The 24,092-nt window shown below is 39.5% G+C and overlaps 1 protein-coding gene across 6 annotated transcripts in view; it reads left to right on the top strand.

Moving 5' to 3' along the window:
• The window catches only part of CUX1 (cut like homeobox 1), a 335,407-nt gene that overhangs the window by 127,861 nt on the left and 183,454 nt on the right, over positions 1-24,092 (top strand). For all 6 annotated transcript variants that reach the window (XM_087926771.1, XM_087926764.1, XM_087926755.1 and 3 more), the window contains one exon: positions 19,457-19,504. In XM_087926771.1, the coding sequence (XP_087782897.1) occupies positions 19,457-19,504 (48 nt within the window). The remainder of the gene's footprint in view (positions 1-19,456; positions 19,505-24,092) is intronic.

Below are 24,092 nucleotides of genomic sequence, written 5' to 3'. Positions count from 1 at the left end.
AGCCGCCTAGAGATTGTTTATAAAATGGTCCTTTGAGGTAAACAAGAACAAGAAACAGACTCTACAAGAAGAATTTAACTATACTTTATTGAAATAGGCTGTAATGACATGCTCTTGCAAGCTTGATTTTGCTTTACCTTACCTTTCTCATAAATCTCAGTGAATCCTGAAGGAGCCTAGCTAAGCCTATTTGAAATACTATTTTGTTTCCCAGCACTTAGGGAATATTTTAGACCTTTTTGCTTATATAATGGTTTTTGACAATTTCCCTTGAGGTCATCTCTCTGATTCTCTACAGTTCCTTGTATGTATCTTAACAAAAATATCTTGAGGACTTCATATGGGAACACAGCTTACTCCCATATAATGCCACGTCCACCATATTTTTCCTTTTCATTTGAAACAGCCTGGCTCTTCATTAAAAGTAGATTCTCCCATACATCTTTGTTTTTCCTTTGTCAACGGTAGTTTTTATCTAACATTAGCGTAATGAAGAATTTTATTAAAAGGCCTTGTAGATCTCTGACATTCTTATCCATTCTGGCCTGGAACTTCCCCCTCTAATTGTTCTCTATTTTAATACTGAAGTTCTTTGAGACCCCAGCTCCTCTCATGGAACATAGCTTTTCTGTTGCCATGACATTAGATAATTGAGCTGGAGAACTGTTAGTTTTACAAAAGATCAATTTGTTAATTTTTCATAGGGACAAAGTAGTTCTTGTTCCAGGGTATTCCCTTCTTTCCATTTTAATCAAGATATCATCTTGCTTACTATTTCCCAACTACTCAACAATATTAGAAATATTGATTTGTTCTTTACATGAATGTTGTGGCCTCACTTTTTCCTGGACAAGGTAATACTAGCTCAGCAGGACCAACATTTATTTCTGGACTTCCAGGGCTCACTTAAAGAGCTTGTGTTTTTTCTCCTGAATTCTGGCAAATGGATAGTGACCACAATACAGCCATACTTCCATCTAGTCTGTGCTCATTCCGCAAGGGCAACTGCAACACTAGCAGCCTTTCTTTGTAGTATTTCCCTACAGGGAGTCCTCAACTTACAACCACATTGAGCCTGAAATTTTGGTCATAAGTTATGACAGTCGTAAAGTGGGTCATCACATCACATCCAATTTTCTGATATTTTTTGTAGCAGTATTTAAATAAACACGGTGATTGTTAAGCAAATGCTCTGGTTCAGGGGTCACCAGCCTTTTTGGACCTCAGGGACCACCAAACTCATAATTTTAAATACCGCAGATCAGAGACCCTGGGAAAATCCTCAAAAAGGTCTGCGGGAAAATTCCCCACTCCATTTTTCTATCAATCGATCATTCTTTATTTGGGATCGCAGGATACCGTCTCCATTCTCGGGGGAGAAAGAGAGAGAGAGAGATTTGGCTTCAAGGAAAGCAGCAGAAGCCTTTCTTTCTTTCTCTCCCCAAACTCCACCAGAAACGAGTCTTTGTGAGACTTGTTGCACTGGCGCAGCCTCTTGGAGCAGGATGCCTTGTAGGGTCTCAAAGATTCATTTCTGGCGGAGTTTGGGGGAGAGAAAGAAAGACTTTTGCTGCTTTCCTTGTGTGCAGCCAAAAGCAGAAGAAGCAGCAGAAAGAAGCAGCCCGGTGGGCAGGCGAGGTACGTGGGGCAAGTGAGGCAAGTTCCCCCCCTCTGCCCTTTCCCCCCTCCCCTCACTACCTCGTGTTGTTCACAATGCAAGTGACGCAAGCCTTGTGTTCCCACGGGGTATGTGGGCAGCACAGCCTTGTGTTCCGGCGCAGCCTGGATTAATTGCTTTGGGAGATGCTTTGGGGGTGACATTTCTCTGCAGACCACCAAAATTTTCTCGTGGACCACCAGTGGTCCTCACCCCACAGGTTGGCAACCACTGCTTTGATTGATAAGTGACTCCATTATTTGCTTTGGGACATTTTTTTTCCGGAAACCGGAAGTAAACGGCCCTTTCTAGAAAAAACTGTAAACCAGGGTCACGTAACTGTTGGATGCTGCAAGCAGTTGAAAATGTGGGCTGGTTGCCTAGCACCCTAAATGTAGTTATGTGACCATGTTGGGGGGGGGAACCTAAGATTTAAAATAATAGTACAAGGAGGGCTTATTTGGGACAATCATGTGGCCAGATACAGTTTTTATTGATCAAGGGAATTCATAGAACTTGAATTTGTCAAAAAAGAGTTCTTTTTTTAAGTGTGCTTTAAGATGTTGCCATCTACAGTCTCTTGCCTGTACACTGTTGTAACATCACTTTTGTCAGCTTGACTTGTCCTTGCAAAAGTACTTGTGAACTTTATTGACTCCTTGTTACAGAAGATTACTTACAATCCCAATACGCTGAGTGAGTAGAGTTCATAATAAAAAAGGTTTCTCCAGTTTGATTGATGCATGCGGTATCCTTGAAACAAGACTTGGTGCAACCATCAAACAAAATATGCATGAAAAAGGAACACTGTTCTGCATTGTCATTGGGTGACAAATGGTGCTCAAAATCTGGGTGACAGTTTATGATGTATTCATCTGGAGCAAAAGAGCTGGTTACCGCAATTGCTTTGGAAAACAAGTTTTGTATGAGGCAAAACTATTTTTGATTTTTCTTAGTTGTGTCTACGTGAAAACGTCCACGGCATGGTTGGCCTCATCTCAAGTAAGCTGAGTAAGATAATGCGGTTTTGTTGCCTTTTAAGAGAGCCCCTATCTGCGTTTAAGCAGAACTGGGTTGGTATCTAGAACAAACATTTTCAGAATAAGCAGTAGGATATTGGAAACATTGAGAGCTTTTGTGGAAATCATTTATTTGTAATATTGAAATAAAGTAAATCTCGATCTGCTTTGTTAGCACGTGAGTGTCTTTGTGGTTTGCAGAGCAAGGCTCGCAGTTTTAGAAGTAAAATTGACCCAGGCGTCTCTGCTAATCTTCAATTATGAGGTTGGTACTTTGGCTTCAGTGTGTCCCAGCACTACTGAAGGTGCCAAAGGAATGAGGGGGGGAGGGGGGGGAAACTGCTTTTTAAGGTCTGTAGAAATCCCTCTGTTTTCCTGATTTGTTGCATCAGAACTTTTTATTGGGCACAGTGGCTTCTTTCTGGGCTCCTATAGCTATCATGTGACTTTATATTTGCACTTCTGCCAACTTGGTGAGAGGCATCGGCATATTTCAGAGTCAATGACATGGAAATAGGCATTGCTAATTCATAGAACTTTTAAAAATTAATATTTGATATAGAAGTCCTATAAAAGTTTTTAATGTTCCAGATGCATTAGGTGCAGATAAATGTCTGTCATTTTTCCCCACTGAAGAACACTGAATATTTTAGGAGAAGGGAAATACCATGTGACTTGCAAGCCTGGTCCTATGTTATTTTAAGGTCTCATAGTGATGCCTCTGTTATGAATTCCATTTCCATTAAATATACAAAGAAGCAGAATAATTTCTCTTCCTTTCATTTCCAGTCCTTCCACAGTACCTGTAAGATAATGATGTCCTCCTGTCTGAATATCTTTTGGTTTAAGAAATATTTCCATTTCCTGAATACTCAAGAAACCTTGAGTATTCAATATGTCAAATAATAGCAAAGCATTTTACCAAATGACTATTAAATTGCTGCACATACCATAGGGATTTTAGTGTAGTCTTTGTCCAAGCCACGTTACGATATTACTCTTTTTATTTAAATTATTTATTAATTGCTTTTATAACTTGCCAAATAAAAATGCAAATTATGCAGGCTTTTCCCCCTCCATTTTTTTCATTGTATTACTGACTGAAGCGTGGCCAATTATGTAGCAAACATATTCTTCTGTATTCCATTTTGAGCTGTGACATGGTCATATTCCTCACTGTTGCATTGGCTGGCACTTTTGACTTAGAGGCAAAAAATTTATTTGGATAGATGGGCAGCTGTATAAATCAATTCAATAAGTAATTGAATAAGTAAATAAATAAATAAATATATGTTTTGGAAAACGGAGAGAGTGGGACAAGTAGAACCGGCTGTAAATTCTTAAGTAACTACAGTATCTCCCAAGTGAGGTTGGCTCCTCCAACTGTTTGGTTACAGGTTTTGGGATACATTTTTAGAGCACTAATGCTGTACTGTACTTATTATGGAAAAAAATCATAAAATATTACTGCCAACTTCAATTAATTGGTTCATCCATTTACAATATATGTAAAGCTAATTCAATCCATAGACATAAAATGGTTGAGGTAAAAATCCATATACATACAATACAGGTAAACATACAGTTGCACCTGAAATTTCTATCATAAATCATTGCAGTCATAATTCAGGTTGGACCCAATTTTATAATTTTTATGGTGGACATTAAGGGAATCACAGAGCCATTAAGCAATACATGGTTATTAAGCAAATCATACAGTTATTAAGTGTACCCAACATCCCCAATGGACAGTTTTTGACAGAAAATCAGCCAAAAAAGATAGCAAATAGTGATCACATGACCACAGCTGGTCATAAATGCAAGCTATTTATGCAATGCAAGTGTCCACATTGTGATCACATGATAATTAAGTATAGGTTGTAAGTCATTTTTGGGAGAAGTCTTTGTAATTTTGAATTGTTCAGAGTTTGAGTGAAAGTTGGGTAGTTTAGATAACCTCAATTGTTTAATATCAAGATCTTCCATAGGAATTGGTTGAGAATCCCACCCCATCCTATTCCCAGCTAAATAAAACCATAGCTTGGTGTCCCTTTTAAATTGTATTTTGTTTTCTGGTTGGTTGCTCACAGTCAGTTTGACAATTTTAAGCTTATACAAACTATAATTATACTTGGGGGAATATGAGACATTCAAATACTGTGTTTAAATATGAAGCCATATTTAGATAAGTTGTCTGAATGGCACCGTTGAGTCTCTTGATTAGTCTGTAAAATTAATTTAGAAACTGGCTTTTCTTGTCACTGAACCTAGAGGCTGGAGGATCTGTATCAGTGTACAGTAGACTAGCAAATAAAGTTCTAAACATAAATAGTCTGCCTTTCCTTTCACTATTTGTCAAAAGAAATACCAATTCATTGTCTTTAGGGAAATGTTTCTGCCTAACTGCTGGCAAGAGAGTCTAAACTTTCCATATATGTGTGTGTGTGTATATATCTATATCTATATCTATATCTATCTATATCTATCTATCTATCTATCTATATCTATCTATCTATCTATATCTATCTATCTATCTATCTATCTATCTATCTATCTATCTATCTATCTATCTATCTATCTGTGGTGTGGCCCCAATTCCTGAGCCTATGCTGTCAGAGGAAGAGGACCTGGAAGATGAGGAGGAGGAACTGGGAATGCCTTCCTCCCCAGGACCTTCCTCTTTGGCAATGCCTTCCTCCACAGGACCTTCCTCCCTGGTAATGCCTCAGGTTCCATCAGACAACCGAGAGGAACAGCCTGAGATTAATCAGGAGGAAGGCATATTGGAGCAGCCCTTGACAGGGAGTAAAGAGGAGGAGCAGCACTGTAGGGAGAAATATGATTCATGATCCTCAGGTGGCATGGTCGCGGAACGCCATTTCTTTTCCGAGTCTGCATTATGTGGACCACTTCTGCCACACCTGTGCTGGCCGGGACATCACCACCTCTGCCATCTCCATACCTCCTGAACTGACAGACTTCACGGATGTGTTCAGTGAGAAGGAGGCGGATCGGTTACCCCCACATCGGCCCTATGATTGCCCAGTGGATCTTCTACCCAATGTACCACTCCCAAAGGGACATTTGTACTCCATGTCCAAGCCCAAGCTGGCTGCACTATGGGACTTTTTGGACAAAAACTTGGCCCGAGGGTTCATCCGGCCTTCATCGTCCCCTCTCTCATCCCCAGTCCTCTTTGTCAAGAAGAAGATGGGAGACTTACATTTGTGCTATGATTACCGTCAACTAAACGCCATCACGGTGCGGAATAGCTACCCCTTGCCACTCATTCCAGAGTTGTTGGAGAGGTTGTGGGAGGCCACTATCTTCACCAAGCTCGATCTTCGAGGGGCCTACAACCTGGTGCGGACGTGAGAGGCGAACGAATGGAAGACGGCATTTGGCACCCGATACGGCCATTTTGAGTACACTGTGATGCCGTTTGGGTTGACCAATGCCCCCACAGTCTTCCAGCACCGGATGAATGACGTGTTTCGGGATATGTTAGATCGGTTCGTGGTGGTGTACCTGGACGATATTCTGATCTATTCTGGGTCCAGGGACAGCCACCTTCAACACGTTCGTCTGGTCTTGCAACGCCTTCGGGAGCACCAACTTTATGCGAAGCTGGAGAAATGTCTCTTCTTTCAGACTTCCATAGAGTTTCTTGGGCACATCATCTCTCCCGAAGGCATCGCCATGGACCCGTGCAAGGTGGAGGCTTTATGTAGTTGGGAACCCCTTCGTGGCGTGAAGGATGTTCAACGCCTATTGGGATTCGTTAATTATAACCAGACCTTCATCCCAGGTTTTGCCAAGCTGACAGGTCCAGTAACCCAGCTCCTTCGAAAGAAGGTCCTGTTCCAGTGGGCCCCCCCACAGCAATAGGCTTTTGAGGCCCTCAAGAATGCCTTCATCGAAAAACCCGCCCTGAGGCACCCTGATCCACATCATCCTTTTGTGGTGGAGACGGACGCATCTAACATGGCTATTGGGGCGGTGCTGTTGCAAGCCCTGGTGGATAGCGCCACTCTTTTTCCCTGCGCTTATTATTCCCAGAAACTCACTCCTTCCGAACGCAGCTACACCCTTTGGGGAAAAGAGTTACTGGCTATGAAGGCTGCGTTTGAGGCTTGGCGACATCATCTCGAGGTGGCCCGACACAAGGTGGAGGTCCAGACGCACCATCGGAATTTAGAACACTTGTCAACGGCGAGAAAGTTGAACCAGTGGCAGATCCGGTGGTCGTTGCTTTTTGCCTGATTCAACTTTTCTGTGACCTATATCCCCAGTGGTCACAATCGGAGGGTGGATGCCCTGTCCCGCAAACCCGAGTACCTTTGCCCCAAGGACCCCCTTCCTCTGCGGACGGTGCTGCCAGCAGAATCCTTGGCCTCAGTCCAGGAACTGGTGGACTTGCGGACTCAGGTGCGAGAGGCGCAGCGCCTAGATGCTTGGTCGCAGCAGAGGATGGGGGAGATTGGACTCGAATCTGAATCGGAGCAGCCCCTGACAGGGAGTAATGAGGAAGAGTGTTGGCTCGATCCTAAGCAGTGTCGTAGGGAGAAACGTGAGCAGCAACGTAGGAGGTGTGGGCGGGTCAGAGAGTGAGCTGAGTCATTCAGGGGATAAAAGTGGGTGTGTTTTCTCCTGAAACTTTGTACGGGACAAAGTTTAACCTTACTTCAGATTTTCTTTGTGGACTGCCTTGTGATTTTCTGTGAGTAAAATTTTATTTGCTATCAGTTCGGACTTGGCAGGCAGGATGTGGTGGAATGCCAAGAATATTATCAGTTCCAAAGAATTAACTCTGTGAAATACAAGCCAGCTTGCCTGCCTGTGTTTGTGTGTGTGTGTGTACTCTTTCATCTTTTCGGATACACACACACACACACACACACACACACACACACACACATATATGCATATACATATACATACATACATACATACATGTATATATATACATACATACATATATATACATACACACACATATATACACACATACATACATACATACTTGCAATACTTGCTGATGTCATTGATCCATCTTTTAGGTCTCTTTCATGGACACTTTTTTCCAAGAGCCGAAAGAAATAAAAAAGTAAAACCATATGTATATAGGAAAGCTCAGGACCATATTGGTTGGAAAGAAAAGGTCTTCTTCCTGCCATGAATAGATAATGGCTAGAATGAATGAATGAACTTTTTTATTTGTCAAATTTATGAAATAATTACGCTTTTATTACTTGTGCCATTCCCATTATGTCACTTCAGAATTATTCAGTTCAAAGATTCAAGTTAGAAATACTGTAGTTTCTTGTCATGGTCTTCTTTAATTGCTCTCAAGTTCAAGTATTGATTTCTCTAATGCAATACATTAATATGCATGAAAAGTATGAATTGGAATTTTGAAGCAATCTACTCCGTACTTTTTTTTTCCTAAGCACACATATTGTCCTAAACACCACAATGAAATTTATACATGTATTCCGCATACTAAGTTTTGCAAACTTAATGGCTGTGACTAAATTTGTACTCTATCCCTTCAGATTGTTACCTGGCATTTGTTTATGCAGGAACTCTGAATCATGTTTTCCATTTATCTGTTCTACACGCAAGCTTCTTAAGGCAAGGGATGAAAATGTTTGAGATTTGGCTGCTGTCACAGTTAGAGTTGTGTCTTAAGCTGCATTGTCTGCCTTGATTGCTCCATCCGACTGTTAAATTGACTCCAGTTCCTTCTGGATCTCAAGGGCTCTTGTGGGCAGGAGGTGATGCTTCATCAGAGTGGAAAACTTTAGTATGTATAATTGCGTACTTGAAAAAGACCAGTTTAGTACAATTGCACGGTGCAAAGTAGCATTAATATTACAGAAAGGATACAACTGTCCAGTATCTCTACTCTGTTTTTTATCGCTACTCTTGTATGTACACTTGAGAACTTATGCAAATTCCTTGTGTGTTCAATCACACTTGGCCAATAAAGAACTCTATTCTATTCTATTCTATTCTATTCTATTCTCTTCTCTTCTCTTCTCTTCTCTTCTCTTCTCTTCTCTTCTCTTCTCTTCTCTTCTCTTCTCTTCTCTTCTCTTCTCTTCTCTTCTCTTAAGTCATCTTTCAGATGAACTTCCTCCCATATAATTTTCTTCATAAAAATACAGAGAGTTGGCAGGACTGGCCAGCAGCTTCACTAATTAAGAAACATCATTACCATATGGAACAGCTTGCCTTCGGAAGTTGTGGGAGCTTCATCACGTGAGACTTTCAAGAAGAGATTGGACTGCTGTTTGTCAGAAATGGTGTTGGGTCTCCTGCTTGGGTGAGGGGGTTGGACTAGATGACCTACAAGGTCCCTTCCAACTCTGTTAATCTGTAACCTATATGTTCAAAATTGCAGTTACTATTGTCTCTGCTTTCCCTATATGGCTGTCTGCAGAATATCTGTCCAAGTTGGCTAGACATTTATGGACTTTGCTGATTCATCTGCTTGAGCCAAGAATTGTGGCCAAGACAGAGTGTTTGTTTGACTATGCTAAGTTTCTGAATTGCTGTGGAGCCAAGCAAAAAGACAGGTTTTTTTTAAAGCTTGCAAAAAATTGTTCATTTAAATCTGAAGCCACTAACCATGCAAGCCACTAAGGGCTTTGAATATTTTCATTGTAACTGAAAACTTTAAATTGTATCAATATTTATTCATAACTGGCATTGATGATCCTTGGGATCAGAATATGCTTTAGTGACAATAAATTTCAGCAATTGTGTGTAGACATGTACATGCACCGGTTTTTCTATTTTTAAAGTTGATAAGGAATTAAGTTTTTATGCATCCTCTTTGTGTAGGCAAACACAACTTGTTTTATTTTGCACTGGAAAATTGTGTGATTGATGGTTTAACACGCATGCTCCAGTGACAGGAGGAAAGTGAGTACAAGACTTGCAAAAGTATTTCCTTTTTTGGTATTTTCCTACAATAACTTTTGAAACTCTTATAAATTATAACTGGGGGAATCACACAGCTTGAGTTCTAGATTCCTTCTCTACATTTTATCTCTTCGAAAGCTCATCCTTCTCCCAGGTTACTGTGCTGGAATGTTGAAAGGGAAGATGGGCTGTTCTAAGCACAATCTTCTCTCAAGGCTTGTTCATACATGGCATAGAGGCAGATCCCAATTCTTCTGTCCTGGGGGATAAGCTGTCCCTACATATTATTTATACTAGAAGGTATAAAATATATATTCAAAACCACTAGTAAGAAGTGAATAATCCTAACTTTCTAGAGCAGGGATTTTTAAACTAAAGTTTGTAGATAAGAATCCTTTGCTCTGGATTTGGAAGGTGTTGTATTTGGGGTGGAGTGGGAGATATTTTTTAGTAAGCTAGAAAAAAGTGGAATAGATAGCACCACCACTAGATGGATTCGCAACTGGCTGGCAAACCGTACTCAACGAGTAGCCCTTAATGGGTCTAAGTCTACATGGAGGGAAGTAAGCAGTGGGGTGCCACAAGGTTCCGTCTTAGGCCCAGTACTCTTCAATATCTTCATTAACGACTTAGATGAGGGAATAGAAGGAGAACTTACCAAATTGCAGATGATACTAAGCTGGCAGGAATAGCTAACACCCAAGAAGATGGATCTTGACAGACTAGAACACTGGGCCATATCTAATAAAATGAAATTCAATGTAAAGAAAAGTTAAGTCCTACACTTAGGCAAGAAAAACCAAAAGTACATATATAGACTGGGTGAAACCAGGCTCAATAGCAGTAACTGTGAGAGGGATCTTGGAGTCTTAGTGGACAACCAGCTAAACATGAGCCAGCAATGTGCAACAGCCACCAAAAAAGCTAATGCAATCCTAGGGTGTATTAACAGAGGGATACAGTCAAGATCAAGGGAAGTACTAATACCACTCTATAAAGCCTTAGTAAGACCACACCTAGAATACTGCATCCAGTTTTGGTCACCACATTATAAAAAAGATGTTGAGGCTCTAGAAAAAGTACAGAGAAGAACAACCAGGATGATTAGGGGACTGGAGGCTAAAACATACAATGAACGGGTGCAGGAACTGGGCATGGCTAGTCTAGTGAAGAGAAGGACTAGGGGAGACATGATAGCGGTCTTCCAATATTTGAGGGGCTGCCACAGAGAAGAAGGCGTCAAGGTATTTTCTAAAGCACCTGAAGGCCAGACAAGGAATAATGGATGAAAACTGAACAAGGAGAGATTTAACTTGGAAACAAGGAGAAACTTTCTGACAGTGAAAACAATCAACCAATGGAACAGAAGTTGCCTTCAGAAGTTGTGGGAGCTTCATCACTGGAGGCTTTCAAGAAGAGATTGGACTGCCATTTGTCAGAAATGGTTGTAGGGTCTCCCACTTGGGGGGGTGGGGATTGGACTAGATGACCTACAAGGTCCCTTCCAACTCTGATTATCTGTATCTGTATATACCCTATCAGAATTAAATTTGTCATTGCAAGTTTTGCTTATCCTATAACTGTATGCAATCTGTCTTGAATACATTACGTTAGGGGTCCCCAAGTCCCAGTCCATGGACCGGCACCAGTCTGCGGCATGCCAGAAACTGGGCCGCACAAACAAGTGAAGCCCCATCTGCAGGATGCAGGCAGTGCACAAAACCATGCCCCCTCCGGTCCATGGAAAAACCTCTCCACGGAACTGGTCCCTGGTGCCCAAAAGGTTGGGGGCTGCTGCCTTACGTTGTCAGTGCAGAAGCATTGGCTAAGATATTAGCGGGCTACAGATGCTTTTATGTGTAATGGGCCACAATGATGGAGGACAGAATGATCAATCATTACATCCCACAATAAACTTTAAAAATGTAATGTTTTGATCACATACTTATTATTATTATTATTATTATTATTATTATTATTATTATTATTATTATTATTATTATTATTATTATTATTATTATTATTGACATTCTTAGAATATAGCCCCCATTTGTGTATAAAAAGTTTCCAGAAAACCATGTGAATCTAAAAGGATCAAAGTACCATCCAACATGTATCTTTTCCGATAGTTTCCTTCCAAGTGAGCTTTTGCATACTTCTGTGATCCTCGCAGTTCACATATATTCAAATATTTTTTTATATTTAATAATACAGTCATTTGCTTGTTTAGGAATTCTGTTATTATCTGATACCCAGAGTGTTAACTTGGTTTCAGAATAGGGAGTTGGGGATCACGTTTTGCTCTTACATGATGACTACACAGACAATAAAATGCTTGAGCAGGGGAATGGGATAAATAATCAGAAAGGATCAAGTGTGATAGTCTTCCTTCTGTCATGCTCTTTTTTGCAAAATTGACTTCCCAAGGCTGCTTTTCATTAAGTAGACAAGGGTTCTTGCTTTATGCAAGATCTAGTTTGCCTCTCTCTTTGTTAAAAATAGGCATGAAGGAAGGATAGCGGTGTGAAGATGGAACACATGGAGATTTCTGTATCTTACTCAATTGAAAAAAAAATATGTTTATTGATCAGGTTTGAGTAGTCTTTCTTAAAAGCAAGCTCTCCCCTGACATTTTCAGTAAATGATTGAACAGAAAAAAAATGGGTTCCCTTTCTGTTGTTTTTTGAAAGTGTTAACTTGCTGTTTCATAACTGATGGCACAATATTAGAGTGTTTGGAAAAATGTGTGGTTTGAAAAGAATTGACTTGTAGTTATATGAAGAGAATTGATTCCGATGTGACTGAATGCAACAGCATTTTCCATGCGCAATCTGTTGTGTAAACAATTGTGAAGGCAGTCTATAAATATTTGCACACCACCAAACATTTTTTTAAATAAAAAGTAAGGTACATAAGAATATGTACAAAAGAATATGGAAAGAGTTTATATATTTCAAAAGAAGTTAATAGGTCTCATTATCTTAAGGGAGAAATCTTGATACTTGTGATTAATTTGTACTCTTTCCCTCTCTCCATCCATGGCCATACCTTGTTTAAAACAAACAGCAAGTAAACCCCAAATCTGCAAAATTAACATTGTAGAAATGATTTTCTCCTGTAGGATCTTTAACGTTGCCTGTTGCCTGCACTATCCAAAGATTCTTGTGGTATTTTGTTTAACGCAGAAGCCTATCAGATTTCTTTCCGTGTTCAGGTCAGGGTACAATAACATTTTCAGGCTGAAAGTTTGGTCTTTAAGAAACAGTTGGGGACACACTTCAAAAGGAAGGAAGGACCACAGCCAGAGGTGTTAGTTGGAAGAGGCAAAAAATAAATTTGATTTGATTGAATTAAAATTTAATTACAGTGTAATACGGTTACTTCCCAGATAGTTAACATTTTCTTCCTTCTATAAATTAAATGAATTAAAAATTATAATTTATGGGGGAGTCTGGGTTGTATTTCTAAAGTTTTCAGGTACTGAATGGGAATTTAGAAGTTCAAGTTGTTTACCACAAGCCAGGAACTTCTTTTTCGGCAGCTTATGTTGTTGGGCCATAAGTCCTGTTGTTACCACATCTTTTAAGAAGGCCATTGTTTATTTACTTTCCATTTCTGGTTTTCTGGATCTTTTTTGCTGCCTCCCAGACTCTTTGGAACCCTTGCTTAAAGTTCTCTCCAGCAAATGGAGCAGCATGCGAAATAGCCCATCCCCAGATAGACAGGAACCTTGCTGCTTCTCTCCCCACAAGTTCCTGGGTCTGCAAAGCAAAACGGAAAATATACTTTTGTTCCATCCTGCAGTATTCTATACAATATTGTATTCTGCAGTGTACTCCTAGTGCTTTCTCGTTAAATGGAAGAAAGTAGGAATGAGGAACCACATAGTAGATAGTACTTAGGCAATGTAGACACATTTCCCTTCTGCTTCTTCATCCCAGACCACAGATAAATGGAAGGCCTGGACTACTGTCATTGCATGCTTCTTGATTTCCCCAGCTGTGTATACCTGCATTTTATCCTGATTCTTCACGAGACCTAGTTATAATTGAACCATTTTGACTTTTAGCTAGGTCTAAAAGTTTGTACATCAGGAGCAAAAGAGGAGATTGCCCTGTTGTCTCCAAGCAAATCTAATAATGGAATTTTGGTGTCAAAAGTGAGGATGGGCTTTTGAATATCTTTCAGAGGGAACATGTAGCATCCTGACACATGATTGTTCGATTTGTTCTTACCAGATTTGCCCAACCACACAGTAAGTCTTCCTCCTCTGTAAATGCCATTCTTTGCCTTGCTTATTGGGTTAGCCAACGGGATAGGAGGGAAAATAGGTCATGAACAGTAATCCAACCTTTCTTCTGATAAATAATTAAAGTTAATGGAATTTTCACAAGATCTCTGAGCTGAAGTCATTCTTAATGCACCAGTATGTTCTTTTTTCTGCTACTGTAAAATCAAGGTCATTATTTTTTTATTTATCAGAAGGAATAGCTAGGAACATTCTCCTAAACTTAATTGAAAAACAGGGCATTGTATGGTTGTGGGTTTCATTGTGGATTTCTAAGGTGAGCTGTTCTCTTCTATGGAAATAAAAAGCCCCAGAGTAAATGCATTGATTATCAAAGGATTGGACATTTACTGAATGGTACTAATGAATGGCAAAATGGTTCCTTCTGCCCTGCAGGGAGGCCCTGCGGTTTTCTTTTTTCTTTTCTTCCTGACCTGTAAATATGCAAATAGACACTTAGGAAGTCTGAATAATTCTCCCAAGGTGCATTCTTCATTGAAGGCTATTCCATTTACAAGCAGCAAAACAGTATCTTTTAGCACATGTTGGAATATTAATGAACATTTACTGTTAAGTACCTTCTGGCTATTGCTAGGATTATACTTAGTTGCTGCCTATAGAAAAAGGGAAATATTTGGCTTTCTTTGGGGAAAGGGAGGTAAGTATTGCTGGACTTCTATCCACTATGTTTTGAAGCAGTTCTATTTTATCTTTTCCTGCTGTGAGAAGTTTTATATCCAAACATATTTTATTCCTTATACTGTTTCCATCATCCCTTAAAACATTCACAGAATCCACAGAGGTCTGAGAATCAGAGTCTCCACTAGATAATTGACAGTCAAGCTGAAACTAAATTAATCAAGTGAAAAATAGCAAAGGGGGGAATTTTTTTTACCTAAACTTCATCAAACTCCAGAATAAGTTACCCAGATCTAATCTACATATCAAAGGATAAGGTCTGCAAACACAAATATTGTTAGTTAAATTAGGTCTCTCAGCAGAACTGCACGTTCACAAGAATACACACACACACACACACACACACCCTTCAAGTGTCACCCTAGAATCAGCACATAGACCCTTCCATACCTGGACAAGCTCTCCCTATAAAAGTCTGCTGCTGTACCCCAATTCTCAGCAGCTGCACCCAAAGGCAAATTGCTTGCTTTTAGGGATAAATATTTCTTCTTTCCTCACAGCTCTCCGGATTTCATTTCTATTTATTCTTGCGCAACCCTGGCTCGAGTTGGAACCCCAAATTATTCTTCTAACACTGCTTTGAATCTTAAATTAAAATAAAATAAATTCCCAAACACTTGAAGCAGCACAGATAAATGCAGATTATAATTAAGAAGCAAATCAGTATGCTCAGCCCACAAACCCTGAGCGATAACATGGTTGTAGCCAGGGGTTTTGGAGGAAGGATTAGCAACATTTGCAGATGAATTGAGATGAGTAAAGAAGGGGGGGCAGGGGGGAGTGTTGGACACCCCCTCCCCCCAAAAGTCATCTTTCTCATATGCACCTGCCTAGCTTCTTGGTCACTTGGAATCAGTGTACAGGTGGCCATCTTGCTGCAATGTGCAGTTTCTCATGAGAGCAGTTCAGTTTTTTATGACTACATCTATCAGTCTGTTTTCCTTTGAAAGGAAAAGTTGGATCCTCAGAAGGTCTATTATGTGCCAGATCCAGGGGAAGGAGACAGAAAAGCATTTCCGTTGCAAGGTTAGAAGTCTTCAGGTTATGGGCAAGTATAAGATACTTGCCAGATGTTTGGGATTATAAGTGCCATAATTTCCAGACATGAGTCCTAATAACCAGACCTTATAGGAACTACAAGACATCAACAGAGTAGCAGGTTATTTACTTCTGCTTTAAGGCATCATGTGGGGATACAACGAAATGGGTCTCTGAAGTCAGACTCTGATGCTCTATTCCTTCTTTAAACCTGGCAGAAAAAAATCTGTGCTCTAGAAATCTCAAATAGTTGCAGCCCTTGCCCGAACATAAGGTGTTATAAATAGCCCCATAGCTAGGCGTGCTGGATCTAAAAAATTTATATTTGTTGTTAAGACAGTCCATCTTTTTTTTTTTCCTGCTTGCTGCCTGAAAATTTGACCTCTAATTCTTTTGGTCACCACAGTTGAATCACTGGCCCCTCTGTTGCTTGCCTTCTCCCTTGGCACTGTCCATGCACCATGTCCTATCTCATTTGGATGGCAATCCAAATTCTGACGATCAGGTGACTCATTTCATTTATCTTTTGATCGGTAGCAAAATTACAAAAGACAGAGGACATTTGCCATTTGAATTATATCACTTTATGCAGAATGTGCATAACTGCGAAACCAATAGAACTTTTACAAGTTCCAGTGTAAACTTTTATTTTAATAAAAATAAAATAAAAGTCTCCTGGGAGCCCCAAATAGCCAACCTCACAAATTTTGTTTGCAGGCTAATTGTTTGGCCAGAGCTTTCTGAAATTTAGTCCCTACAGGCATACAATGGGATTCAGATTCTGAGAGAGGATGCCCGCTGAGTTAATGTTATGATCATACCTAATTTCATTATGACAAAACAGGCTAGTAAATTCATTCATAAATACACAAATTGCACTGTCCTGTGAGAAACTATCATTTGTCCAAGCTCTACTAACAACTTTGGATGTACCATAAAATTATAAAACAAAGTTGTTTCTGTCTCATCAGATTCATCCTTTTTTTTTTTTCTTGTTGGTCACCTTTTTACTTCTCTGCCCTATAGAGAACAAAGGGTTTTGATATAGTTCAAACTAGCAAAGTATTGTTCCCTCAATACATTACTCCCAACGTTGTTCAGAATTGTTTAACAATACATCTAAGACAGTGGTGGTATTCAAACTTTTTTACTAGCGGTTCTGTGGCCATGGCTTGGTGGGCGTGGTGTAGTTTGGTGGATGTGGTGTGGCTTGGTGGGCATGGCAGGGTAAGGATACTGTAAAATCCCCATTTCCACCCCACTGACCTGCTTTCCAGCTCTGTTCTCCTGTGCAGGGCTACAAAAGCAGACCCCATCGATCAGCTGGGACTCCAATCAGCTGGGACTCGGGAGGCGGTGAATAGATGGGGGCGGGGCCAACCAGAGGTGGTTCTCTGAACTATTCAAAATTTCCGCTACCAGTTCTCCAGAACCTGTCAGAAATGGCTGAATACCACCTCTGATCTAAAATCATGATATTCAGCTTCAACAGTTTCATGTGTAAAGTTTTTCTTTAAATTTCTTTTAAAAATATCTCTTTAATCAGGAAGAAATGAAAGAAGAAATGAATGCAAATATGTTTAAAGATTTTAAATTTGTACTGAAGCAGGTATGCTTGAAAAGTTAAGCACCTGTTTTAGATGTCTTCTCTGATCTGCGTGGTTTGCTTGGTAGGACACTGGAGTGGTTTACCTTTGCTTTCTTCTATAAAGTATAAAACGTCATCATCCATCTCCATCACTTTCCTATATTGCTGGTGCCAGACAGAGGTGCCTGTTTGCTTTAGTTGGACAGCTGGGATCATAAAATAAGCGGATTATAGAACAAATGAGTTCTGATGGCCAGGCTCAAATTACCATATTTTGGATACATAATGTGAAGACTTGACTCCCTTGAAAAGTCCATAATGCTGAGAAAGTGGAAGGAAAGGACAATCTGCAGCAAGTTATATTGATTATGATGGTGATGGGTGCATCAGTGGACAGTGATTTAGGCCATATTTATGTAGACATATTGAACAGTCAAAAATGGCTTATAAACTTTTGTGTCTTACTCAATAATAATTTGAGCCTGGCCATCAGAAAAGGCTCGGATAATGATATTCCATCCAGTCCCAAACTGGTGTTTATTATCTCTTATAGCCAGCAAGGATCGGAGAACCTCTACCCTTGAGAATATGTGATACTAGATTAAGTGGATCAGCAATCTGACTGTAAAAAGAGAATATTGGATTAACATAGGGAAAAATTATTCCTGTTTTGTTCTGAAACAATAGAATAACGCATACAAATAGTGAATTATGGCCATGTTTTCAATCATAGTTAACATTTTTACATATCTTTAAATATTTTCAGTCGGAGAAAATTAAACATACAAAGTGATAAAATGTATTTTTAAAGGTGTTGTAAAATTCTAGAAATAGTTATAGGAAAACTACATATTGTCACATTTTGAATTGTGCTATGTAATAAAAATAATGAACAAAGAAGATTTTATGCTTGTTTGATGCAGAGGGTATATTTTATTGCAGTTCTTTTATACTCTGTAAGCCTTCTTCATTTTACTGTCATTATTTTACTGTCTGTTATTTGGGATTATTAAATTTTATTGGGATTGTTATATATTGGGGTTATCATTAAAAGATCTAGGCTTTGAAATGTTTCACCCCCGTTTTAATCCTGCTTTTGATTCTGTAGGAGCAACAGCTTTTAAAATCCATAAATGTATTATATTTAGTTTGTCTAAAACTTGTCACTGTAATTTAGGATAGGGTTGTTGGTTTTTTTGCACAGAAGGATATCTGTTTACGAACAAGTATATTCCTCTTATTACTTGCTTCATTATTCACTTTACCAGCAAGCTTCCCGTTCTGCCAACCTTGATTTTTTGTTTGTTGTTTGTTTCCTTCTAGCAAACACTAATACATATTTTGAAGAATGATGCTACTAATTTAATTTATGATACTCGTGAATGGTTCCAGTCATTTGTATTAACTAGCACTTGTTCAAATATTTAGTGCCATGTAGAGATAATTGTACCATGAATCTTGCTGGGAACAAATTTGGATATATGGCTGCCAGCAGATTGGTGGTGGGATAAACAATAGCAAGAGTGAAATTATTTCCATTCATCCTTCTCTGGGAAACAAGTGTGTGTGTGTGTGTGTGTGTGTGTGTGTGTGTGTGTGTGTGTGTGTGTGTGTTATACAGCAGTAATATGTAATAAATACAGTGATACCAACTTTTGGCACAGGAGTGTTAAACTTGCACAGAAATTGGTTTTTGAAGATAAGTATACTGGGAAAAAGCAAGTGAACTGCTAAAGCCACGTGTTTCTGTTACATTGAGATTTACATGTGCATTAAATAAATAATGTCCAATTCCTTGCACATCAAAAGGAGGCTATGCTTCAAACTGGGGTCTAGCTTGATCCCCTTCCATGTGGCTTCACATGTTTTACATTCCATTAGTCATTCACTGCTCTGTTTCAGTTGAGTTGTTAGACTGAAGGAGTTCACTGATTATTCAATATTACTAGAGGCTTTTATTAACTAATTCCCCTCCTCTGGGACAACCATAATTGTATATCAGGCGAGATTCATAAGCCAGTTAAAATGGATTTTTGCTACATTCCTTGCTCATAGCAATGTTTTGATTAAAAACGTAATCAGCCTACAGCTAATATGATAGAATTATTGTTTTTTTTTTTTAAAGGAGATAGGAATAGCTGATGAAGACTCTTCAGTTTTATTCACACAGTTGCATTTTTAGCCATCTTTCTTCATGACCCATTTCTTGATCTATGTGTTTGCTCTTTATCTTCCAGGACTTACGCAAACAGGCAGCTCCACTATTGAAGAGTTTCCAGGGAGAGGTAAGCTCTTTTTTCTCATTTCTTTATAGACCAGGAGGTTGCCTGAAAGATTCTTTAGGCCTTGGAATTGCCACCAGTCATTCCTTTTATTGTTATTAGCATAACTTTGACTAGTCATTACTTTTTCTTTGAATCAGTTCAAATGGCACTACCAAAAAAACGTGTCAACTTTCTCATTTACACATTTGTTTACTCCGTAGCATTCCTGCGAGGCTGCAAAGGGTGATGATACGATAACTATGAGATTTTGCAGCTCAAAATTTAGTTGCCACTGTGGGATTTTGCAAGGTATCACCATGGCCATTGAGGACCAAAAACAATACACAGTGTGTGAAAGCCGAGAGAAAGAAAACTCAGAGCAGTCTCACAGTCAGAAAACAGATGAATCCCTAAAAGTTTTGGCTACCCACGATTCTTCAGATCAATGTAGCAATACCTAGGGTACCATTTAGACAAATTTGAATATGATTTTGGCCCAGAATAAATAAGAGATTTTATGATCCTATAATATGACTAAGTATCTGAAATGTGCAGCTCAGTATACAGAACTCTGTTTTCCTCTCGCATGTCCAGTTTCAGTTGTACGCTTTCTCTCTCTCTCTCTCTCTCTCTCTCTCTCTCTCTCCCTCTCTCTCTCCCTCCCTCTCCCTCCCTCCCTGTCTCTCTCTCTCTCCCCCCCCACCAGAAGGAGGTTCAGCATGCTCCAGAGGGAAACAGAACATTCTGTTCCCAGATTGATATATTTTGCACATCCATCCAACATCTAGCTTTGGATTCCTCAAGTAGGTTTAGGATTGATCTTGCAATGTTTTAATCCGAGCAAAAGTGCCCAGAAAGCTGCCTGCTACCAAGTCCACATATAATCCAAGGTCGAATTCCAAAAAGGGTTAGTCATGGCCAAGGGGACATAGAGAAGATTAGTTGGTAAATTGGTCCAGAAGTCAGAAACCAAAGCATTCTACTTCTGGGCAAGGTTCCAGGAGGCAAAGATAAGAGAACAAAGGTTGGAATTCAGGCAGTAAAGAATCCATGAATCCGAATTCTCTCTGCTAGAACATGATAATAACCAGTTTCAGCTACTATTGAGTTATTCTCAAAACATATAGGAGCGGTTGTGGCTAGCGTGCTGTTATTCAGCTGGTGTTCATTAAGCCTGTTCTTTCTACAAGGCTATCCAGATGTATTTAGTTAGCTGCCATAACGCAGCCCTGCTTGTTAACTATAATGTGGCTGCAAGATTCCCTAGGCAAGCTGGGCTACTCCTTGAGTAGATTGTTAGGTTTTATCCCCTACAACAGGGGTGTCAAACTCATGTCGTTATGGCAGTGTCACGTGACATATCAGGACTTTTTTCCCCTTCACTAAACCGGGCGTGGGCGTGGCCAGCACATGACGCATCCAGCCTGTGGGCCGGGAGTTTGACAGCCTTGCCTTACAAAGAAACTCCATGGTGCCTCTAGGCCCTTGTTCCTTTTTTGCCCACTACTTGTATTAAACTATCGTGTCCAAAAATGTTTTGGTTGCTCCAGATGTAATTAGCTGGTACAATAATACTGCAACAATACATTTAACACCATCAAACAATATCTGCTTATCCCATGTCCTTATAAAGGACTCAATAGGTGGATAAAAATGCTGAATTTACCCTAAACATTTGGCTGACTATGTGGCAGACCATAATTTATTCAATTCATATGTACAGTTTACAGTTACAGTTGTTGAAACACTTAAAAACAAAGAACAATAGGAAACACACAAATAATACAGGGTGGAAGAACAAGATTAGCAAACAAAGTAAACCCAGAAAAGGAGGGAAGGAATGAAAGAATATCAGTTATCCTCTCCAAAAGCCTAGATATCTTTAAGGCCCTTACATGAGACCAGCAAAATGGGACCTGTTTGACTTTGAGGGGAGGGGACTTCATTTCACAACCCAGGTGCTGCTACAAAGAGGGCGTCTGAACTTTAAATACGACACCCCTGCCTTATCTCTAGTGCCCACCCACATTCAGAATAGCAGGAAACAGAGTTAGAAGGGCTCTTAGAGGTCTTATAGTCCAATTCCCTTCTCAAGCAGAAGACCCAACACCATTTTAGACAAATGGTTGTCTGATTTCTTCTTTAAAATCTCCAGTGTTGGAGTACTTACAACTTCTGGAAGGAAGCCATTCCGCTGATACATTATTCTAACTGACAGGAAATTTCTCCTTAGTTCTGCGTTGGTTCTCTTCTTGATTAGTTTTCCATCCATTGCTTCTTGTTTTGTCTTCAGGTGATTTGGAGAATAGGTTGGGGACACACACACACACACACACACACACACACACACCTCTTCTTTGTGGGTTTGCCCATTCCTTGGCCCAGGTTGCTTTACCCACTTATGGCACTTCAAAATTGGAAGAAGTTATGAAATGTTGCATTTTCCTTCATCCTGCCCCAGCAGCAGTTCACTTCTCTATTTAGAGGGCAATTTTTTTAAAAAAAAAATCAAACAAGCTTAATTTCTATCCACAACTCCTATTCCAAGTTGCAGTAGTTTTTCTCATACTGGAATACGGTAGTCCCTTGAATATGGAAAGCAGTTCTAACATAGAGAAGAAGGGCAAGAGATAAGCATGTGATAAGAGTATCTCTTGGGTCTAGAACATTTCTTCTATGATTCACTAGACTTCATTTACTACAACTTTACTTGCTCTTTTTCTTATAGAACTGCTATCTTGTTTGCACAATGGACTGCTGGAACTCACTGTACAAAGGAAACATGTCATTCCTTTTCATAAAATCACAGGGTTAGAAGGGACAATTTAGGCCACTGAGTCCAACCTCCTGCTCAGTTCAGGAATCCAAATTAAAACATCCCTAACAGATGGCTATCTGGTTGAATGCGCCCAGTGAAGGGGAGGCTATCACCTTCTCTGGGTAATTGGCTCTGGGTCATTGGAATGAACCAATTGATTCCATCATGTTTCTTTGGATCGAGGCCAGTGTAATTAATTCACTAATTCGTTATTCACTTCTTTCTATATATAGATCACCTTTCAGTGTTACAGCTCACAAAGTGGTGTACAGTGTTAAAATATTAAAATGTATCCAGTAAGTTTAAGAAAAAGATAGACAGACAGACAGATCTATCTGCTATTTTAAAGAAGCCAGTTTGGACGGACCTTCCTTAGTAGCAAATGTTAACTGCTGCAAGAAAGGGCATTGGGTGGCCCTGTCCCCACACAGGAGAGTATGGGCATTCCTTATTGGAAATATAGATAAGCACTGCAAAAGCCTTTTACATTTTCCCGCCTTACAAGTAGCACAACATCATGCTAGTATTATTTAGCAGTTGTGGCTGAAATGGGATGAGGTGGAATAAAAGAGATGCCATAAAAAGATCTGGAGCCTTTGGTTCGCCCTCTGCAGTTAAGGTCTGCTGTTTAGAGGGGTAGGGAAGAAGCAAAAAGATACGAGCATTATGTCCCCCCCTCCTTTTTTTTTAAGCAGCACTGATCTGTTTCTTAGATCTGACTTCCTGCAGACAGGTGTTGTATACACAGTAAGCATCCTAATGTTGTGATGCACAGTGAGAGACAGCAGTTATCCAAGGCTTCTTTAGTGAGGGATTGAGAAGACTTCCCTGCTCTTGAGATATCAGGCTAACACTGACTAATCTGTGCTCCTGAATAAGCTGGGTTTTTTTTTGAAATGGTATGTTTGCTTCCAGAACAACTGACCTTAATTTAATACAAAAATTAGAGTAAACTCTATAGTTCTGATTAGTTCAGTTTCTGAATAGGTGATCTCTTTCTATCTCTATATAAGTATATATTGTGTTTGTGCATGTATATTATCAGCCACACAATATTTGTATACATAGTATAAGTTTTGGCCTGGAGTTGGGCAGTAACCCAAAATTAAGTCCTCCAGATATCCTAAAGAAAATTAAAAGCATACAAAATGCAAGAAGTATTAAGAATACACAACCTTGTAAGAGCAATTTATCATAGCAGAATTAACAAATTCTCCCAGAGCTACTGGAATTTACTTGAAAGGAAGATAATATTTTCTGTTTTAAATAATCTTAGATTAACTAGAAATGCATGTGCATACATAAACTTATTTGTTCGTCCGTTCTGTTTCAACTTGTGAGCTACATGTGTTTCTTTCAATACCTGCTTGAATAGGAAGTTATTGCTAGCTTCCCAAACATTGTGTGTAGGAGACAGAGGGAAAAGTGGGCGAATGTATTGTCATCTGGGGATGACAGTGAGATCATTGTGAGAAAGCTTGATCTTTGAAGCCACTTGCTAATTTCGGAAAGAATGCCTCTTCAAAGCAGAGGGATGGATCAGAATAAAATTAAATTTGTTAGAAGTAGAACTGTGTGTACCAAGAGTAAAAAGGAACACAGTAAACTAGAACCTAATTAATATATTATTGAGAGGCTGAGATTATTATTTCAAAGACCTAAGTGCTAAAAGCTGTTTAAAAATACTTTAGATTAGCCTCTCTGAAAAGTTTTTCCATAACTGGCATTATTACCAAAATGGTAATCTTTCCTTACACCTACCCTTCCCTCCCAACACCTTAAACGGTGCTG

Source organism: Pseudonaja textilis, chromosome 1 (assembly GCF_049901715.1).
Source record: "Pseudonaja textilis isolate UNSWEBS1 chromosome 1, rPseTex1.2, whole genome shotgun sequence".
Lineage (NCBI taxonomy): Eukaryota > Metazoa > Chordata > Lepidosauria > Squamata > Elapidae > Pseudonaja > Pseudonaja textilis.
This window is presented reverse-complemented; position numbering and strand designations above follow the sequence as displayed.